Source organism: Corvus brachyrhynchos, unplaced genomic scaffold (assembly GCF_000691975.1).
Source record: "Corvus brachyrhynchos isolate BGI_N302 unplaced genomic scaffold, ASM69197v1 scaffold466, whole genome shotgun sequence".
Classification (NCBI taxonomy): Eukaryota; Metazoa; Chordata; class Aves; order Passeriformes; family Corvidae; genus Corvus; species Corvus brachyrhynchos.
In genome coordinates this window covers 525,205-531,368 of record NW_008238635.1, presented here as the reverse complement: position 1 = coordinate 531,368, position 6,164 = coordinate 525,205, and the positions used below count along the sequence as shown (strand labels likewise).

General features: G+C 41.0%; 1 protein-coding gene across 6 annotated transcripts in view; it reads right to left on the bottom strand.

Annotated features, from left to right (window-relative positions):
* The window catches only part of CCDC180 (coiled-coil domain containing 180), a 28,401-nt gene extending 22,237 nt beyond the window's left edge, over window positions 1–6,164 (bottom strand). For 2 of the 6 annotated variants that reach the window (XM_017737442.1, XM_017737447.1), the window contains exons 1-10: window positions 6,077–6,164; window positions 5,463–5,590; window positions 4,734–4,918; window positions 3,861–3,943; window positions 2,541–2,650; window positions 2,322–2,450; window positions 2,047–2,157; window positions 915–1,010; window positions 523–686; window positions 235–354 (exon numbers count right to left, since the gene is read on the bottom strand). In XM_017737442.1, coding sequence (XP_017592931.1) covers window positions 235–354; window positions 523–686; window positions 915–1,010; window positions 2,047–2,157; window positions 2,322–2,450; window positions 2,541–2,650; window positions 3,861–3,943; window positions 4,734–4,828 — 908 coding nt within the window. In that variant the 5' untranslated portion in view covers window positions 4,829–4,918; window positions 5,463–5,590; window positions 6,077–6,164. Of the gene's footprint in view, window positions 1–234; window positions 355–522; window positions 687–914; window positions 1,011–2,046; window positions 2,158–2,321; window positions 2,451–2,540; window positions 2,651–3,860; window positions 3,944–4,733; window positions 4,961–5,462; window positions 5,835–6,076 lie in introns of those variants that run through there. The other 4 variants (XM_017737443.1, XM_017737448.1, XM_017737446.1 and 1 more) reach the window with 4 other exon arrangements.

Below are 6,164 nucleotides of genomic sequence, written 5' to 3'. Positions count from 1 at the left end.
ATTCCTGCATTTTTAGCCCTCAATCACCACCTATTTAGTGTAGCTGGTGCAGTGAAAATCAATAATGCATTTTTTCCATTAAAAAGAGCGGTACAAAAATAGGTTTAGACCCTGCCTTAGTGCTGAATTTAACAACCACACGCTGACAGGAAGCGAAGTGCAGTTTGTAGCCAAGTCCCTCATTAACTCCAGAAAGAATTGTTTTCCTTTATGCTATACCCTCTTTTGCCATACCCAGTGTGCTGCAAAACCCTCAGTCTCTGTTCACTAAGTACAATCTGCTCCTTTATCATATTTTCCATTTCCGTTTTCACAGTTGGGGGATTCTGTATTTCTTCACTTGCCATAAATTCTCTGCAGGATGGAAGAAGAATATGTATAATGGACACATGATACATGTGATATCATACATGATATGTATAAGGACAAAATGATAAAGTATTACTGTTTATAGAAACCCCAAGTGAACACTAGTCACTTTGTGTTATTCACTCTCCAAAATAAGACTGCAAAATTTCTGACCTGAAACTCTGAACTACACGGTTTTTTTGGATGAGCTTCCAGTCCTTGACTCTCTCTTGCCATTTTAGTTGATGCAATTTTTCTTTCTCGAGCTCTGATTTCATTAGATTAAAGAGCAGCTTGGCAGTTGCCCTCTCATTACGCAACAGTGTTCTGTTTATAGTCTGTGTATTAAAAAATAAAACCAGGAGTAGAAGCAGCATACAACATGCAAAAAAAAAAAGTGTCTTCTATGGAAAATGAGGGAGAAAAGAACACAAATGATAAAGAATACCCTGAAAAGTAGAAATCTCTTCCGTATTTGGTAGGTAGAAAAAACAAATTTCAGTGGGGAAAAACAGACATTCTAGGAATATTCAGTCTGCTATCTTGCCCCAGGTAAAAACATTTACCATGGCCTTATCGTTAATGAGCTTGTGAACATCAGCTGCCAAGAAGAAGGAAATTTCCTCCAGCTGCACGGTATACTTGGACAGTACATCTGCTACCTGTGCAATAAAAGAATAAAGAAAAGCAACAACAAAAAGTGTAACTCAAATATCAGTTTCCCAAGTTAAAAAACTACATGAACAAGACAATTTTTCCATTACAATGAATTCAATTGGATGATACACAGATTGAGAAGTAAATTTTAGAATATTAATCTTAGTTACCTTAAAGACTGATTTTTCTCAGTAATTCATAAAAATAGTAACTAAAACATTCCTCTTTGTTACTACTCAACAGATTTCTCTTTGATATCTGTGATAATTGAGTGCTCTGCAGACGGGCTGCAATATGAATTTAAAAATCAAACCAACTTCCTTTTAAGTATCTGAAGGGAATCCACCAGTGCCTGTTTTAAGTGAACACAAAATTAAAGTAAATGTGGTCATCTCTGACATTTTTTGTAGCTAATCCAACAGAAAGGTTACTGGTGATACTCGGGGACCTACTCATCATGCCTGCATTACAAAGAGAGGAGAAACTGGCACCGGTAGAACGAACAGCTTTTGTTTGCCTGCAAGGACAGTGCAGCAAGCTCTTCCATGGTCTATCCATTTTTTTTATCCAAACATTTCCTGTGATGTCCACTGACTCTTATAGCTTAGGCTGAAGACTACAAAACTGCAAGACGTCTGCTTCTGACACCCAGCCAACCCAAACTAAAATTGAGCTAGGTCATGCCTGTGCTCCTTCTCAGCTGCAGAATAGGTACATCCCCCAAAAACTAACAGACCAGATGAAAGTTTGACCTACACAACCCTCCACGAAAAGAAAAGCAGCTCACATATTCCTTGCACCTTTAGTATAGATAATTGTGAAAGAAAGAAACACCTTAAAACTAGGAAAAAAGTATCTTCTGATTATGTGGGCATAAAATGAGTGAATAGTTATTGGTGAAAAGAAAGCAATCACCACACAACAGAACTACTGGCAGACCTCTGACTCCTGTGGAAACAAGCTACTCTTTGCTCTGCATCCAGCATTATCAGCAAATAATAATCTTATGCTTAAATAACAGTTATTAAGACTTCAGCTCACTTTAACTGCTCGACTCCTTTCGATCTCCTTTAGGGATTCGTCCACTGCCCTAACCCACTTCTTTCTGTTTGAGGATTCCTGGTGGATCATATTCCACAGTTCTTCCAAACCCTGCAATAAAAATCCTCCTCTAAATCTCTGAAAAGTGAATATTAAAAAACAAAAATTAAAAAAGGAAAAAAACAACAACTTAGGACTCCAGTGAGACATAAGAAGATGTTATACAGAGCAGGTACAAGTAACTGAAGCTGAGCCAATGCTCTGAGCTGCCTTACTTCAAAAGAGAAACCTTCCAGAGCCACGTCAGACGCAATCTTTTCAAACAGAAGTTTACTCTTTTTATCTGATTCCATCACTTTTAGCTGAAGGAATTCCTGAAACTTCAAAACAGAGGCTTCCTTCTCCTAAAACGGGAGGTCAGGGTGATCATTTAATTATTGGGCCCTGACTTTAGAAGAGCACTCTAGACTCTGGATTAAAAAATCCTGCCTTACCCTGCCAATGCAGTCCAGCTCCTGCTGCATTTCAGCCACTGCTCGATCGTGACGCTTTTGCCGCCGTTCTGCCAGGTACTTCCATGGATTGCTGCCTGTTTCCTCAGGAACTGCCAAGAAAGAAATGAGGATTCTGTAGCCTGGAACTGTTGCTGCAGAACATGGGATGCATGAATAATAAATCCCTAAATCTACACTATGACTGCTGCAGTTTTTGTGCAACAGTGTGCAACATCTTTCCATTGGAAGTGCAATCTTAGCAAATGGAGGTTAAAAATACTGGAGTGTGTTTTAAAATTTCCTTTATTAACTTCTGATTTTCAGGAGGATAATAGCATGGAACTATCAACTAAGCTCAGGCATGATGTAAAAGAATTGCATCATTTCAGGAACGAGATCTGCTTACATCAGAACTGGAATTTATTATCTAAACATAACCTGTGATTCACAGTTTCACAACTGTGTTTTTTTTCTATTAGAAGACTCTTCATCTTCAAAATTACCTACAAATCATCAAAAATGTGTCAGGCCATTTCTGAGCTTGATTTTTGCCGGCAAGAGAAAGAGTGCCATGTGGTTGTAACCACACTGTGTATCCTACTCCCCTCTACATGTGTTCATTTTGTGATGAACTCTTAATGATGGGTTGTTTTCAGTGCAGACCCCCCAGGATACAATCTGGGTGATACAATGAGAAGAGGCAAACCCTGCAAGTGTCTCTTTATCTTTACAATGACTCAGCCGGGGAAGCAGCAGCACCACCCATCCTGAGAGGGTCATCTCTGCTGATGGGCTATAATGAACTGAATATGCACTAGCAGAACAGGCAGCTGCAACAACTATCAGGGACTCCAAAAATACTCAATAACTCATGGGATTACATCATTCCATTGTGAAACTCCCTGCCCTGGGGGATGTACCACCTGACCCCTACCTTATACAATCTGGGCAGTCTGGGGACTTGGGACACCACTGGACATCCAGAGGAGGACCTGAACTTCCACAAGACCACTGCTTTTGACAGGACTGCAACCACTGCTTAATCGGACTGTGCCAGCACCCTGACCAACAGGGTGCCAGACCGTCCTTTGTGGTTTTAAACCAGGTTTTCTGTATCATTGCATTTATTGTAATCTTTCTATTAAATTGTAACTGCGATCTGAAATCTCTCGCGAGGTATTTGTGTGGGGTTAATTTCTCCCACTGGTTTACTTTCAAACCAGCACAACTTTATCCCTTGTTCAGCTGAAACTGTTACATATACCACGTCTCCTACAAGTGCAAATTAAAATGGATGGCATTAAGGGAAACCAGTTTTACCAACGACATCAGGTAGGCCTCTGACTTTCTCAGCTGAACTTGAATCTACATTTCCCCATGCCTTTGGAAGAGTTGTAAGTGGTCTGAAACAGAAAGAGAATAAACCTTCAGTTTGTACTAAATGCACTAGAAGAGGGACTAACATAATAGTATAGCTCACTTTAATTGGCAAAATGGAACATTAAAGTGAACTTAAGTATCATTCTACCTTTAAATAATATAATTCAAAGAATCAATGTTGCTTCTTCTGAGACTAACTGAAGCTTGAGTAGATCCCAACTTCTGTTATGATGGCATTATACATGCTAGATCTAGTACATGTAAACTACAAAGACATATGTAATAGCTCTAAAAGGTAAAAAAAACCTATGAATGCTGAAGCAGACACTAGCAAGAAATGTGGAAATAGCCTTTATCTGCCCAATGCTTTTCCCAACAGCTTGGGCACTGCATTTCTCCAGTGAGAATCCATGCATCAGCAGCCAGCTTAGGGTGAAAAAGAATGGATGCACTAACTTTGTTTTTATTCACTACATAATCTTACTGCATCATCATGTAAACCATTTACTTTGAAATATAGCCTAAAAAAAATGTGTTAGACTGGGTGTATATCTAGATTGCTATGAGCAAAGACAACTTCTTTTTAAAAGGAAAGCCAAACGATATGCCTGCCATTGCAAATATTCCTCTGTTAGCCTGCACTTCAACAGGCAGCAGTTCATTATACTAAATTTACATTTGGCAAGGAGACAGTTACAAGCTGTTAGTGCTATGACCAAGAATTCAGGACTTTCTAATTTCCAGTGAAAAAGTGTCCATTTCATACCTTTAGTCATGAACATATAATTGGGGTTTTATGCTTCTGTTCTCTACCTGTCTGACTGTGGCTTTTTTGTGAAGTCACTGATGGGTGTTTTTCCAACACACTTCTGCTGATTACACGGTAATGGCATGGCATCAGCAGACATTTCCCAATGCCTATTTAAAGTGCGGCTTTTACTCTTCTTAGAGGACCTTGTCTTCTTCTTTCCTTCATCCAAAAGGTGTGCTAAGTGAGCCTTCAAGGAACCATAATCACAGTTATTAGAATTCCTTCAAACCTATTGAATGGAGAACAGCAACAAAATAATTAATAAAAATAGCAGGGGAAAGACAACAGAAAAGAAAGGTAAAATAATAAACCCTACATGCTGCATGCAGAACCATTTTCATCTAAGGCTATTTTCAAAATGAGAAAAAAGAAAGATTCTTTTTTCCTCAGAGAGGAAAAGAGAAGTGACTGGATTGTGCTGCCTCACTCACAGTTACCAGAAAAGTCAACAGCAGAGTGAGAAATGCCTGAATCTGGCTAGCTATGCCTCTGAATGTTTTCCTGCTGTGTTATGATTCTGCCTTCAGTTAATATAACCTGATATACAACAAAGAGATGGGAACACATGAAGATGCATTGGAGAGCATATGCTGGAGATAACACATTCATTTTCTACCAAAACAAACCAAAACCAGAAATGTTGAAAATGACCTGAGGTCACTTCAACAGCCAGCAAACTGACTAACACAACCAGCTCCTTTGGCTTTTACTCAATCCTTTGCTTTTTTTACCTTGGCCTTGACAATCTGTTTACAGCCTTCCTCTCTGCGAACATGTCACGCACGTCCTATTGAGAACAACACATGGCTCATCGCAGCTGACTGCCAGGCCTGCTTCCAGAAGAACTGGCAACTACAAGCTGGGAGCCAAGAGGAGATACAACATTTCAGCTGGAAAAGGGCCTTCCTTGAATCACAGAATCCCAGAATGGTCTGGGTTGGAAGGAACCTTAAAGATAAATCATCTTCTTCCAACCTCCTGACACGGCCAGGGACACCTTTCACTAGGCCAGCTCGCTCCAAGCCCCTTCACACCTGGCCTTGGACACCTCCAGGGATGGGGCAGACACAGCCTCTCTGAGCAACCTGTGCCAAGGTCTCAGCACCCACATAGGGAAGAATTTTTTTCCAATATCCCATCTAACCCTGCCCTCTGTCAGTGTGAAGCGATTCCCCCTTGTCCTGACACTCCAGGCCCTTTTCCAAAGTCCCTCTCCAGCTCTCTAAGGTCTCCCTGGAGCCATCTCTTCAGAGACGCAGAGGAGCTCCAGCCTTCAAAGCACCTTCATAACCTCCCCAAGACTCCTAACGGTGAAACCCCACGCCTCCCTCTCGCCTTCCAGGACCTCCGGGTGTCCCTCCGGGTGTCCCACCGGGTGTCGCACCGGGTGCCCCTCCGGGTGTCGCTCCGGGTGTCGCACCGGGTGTCGCACC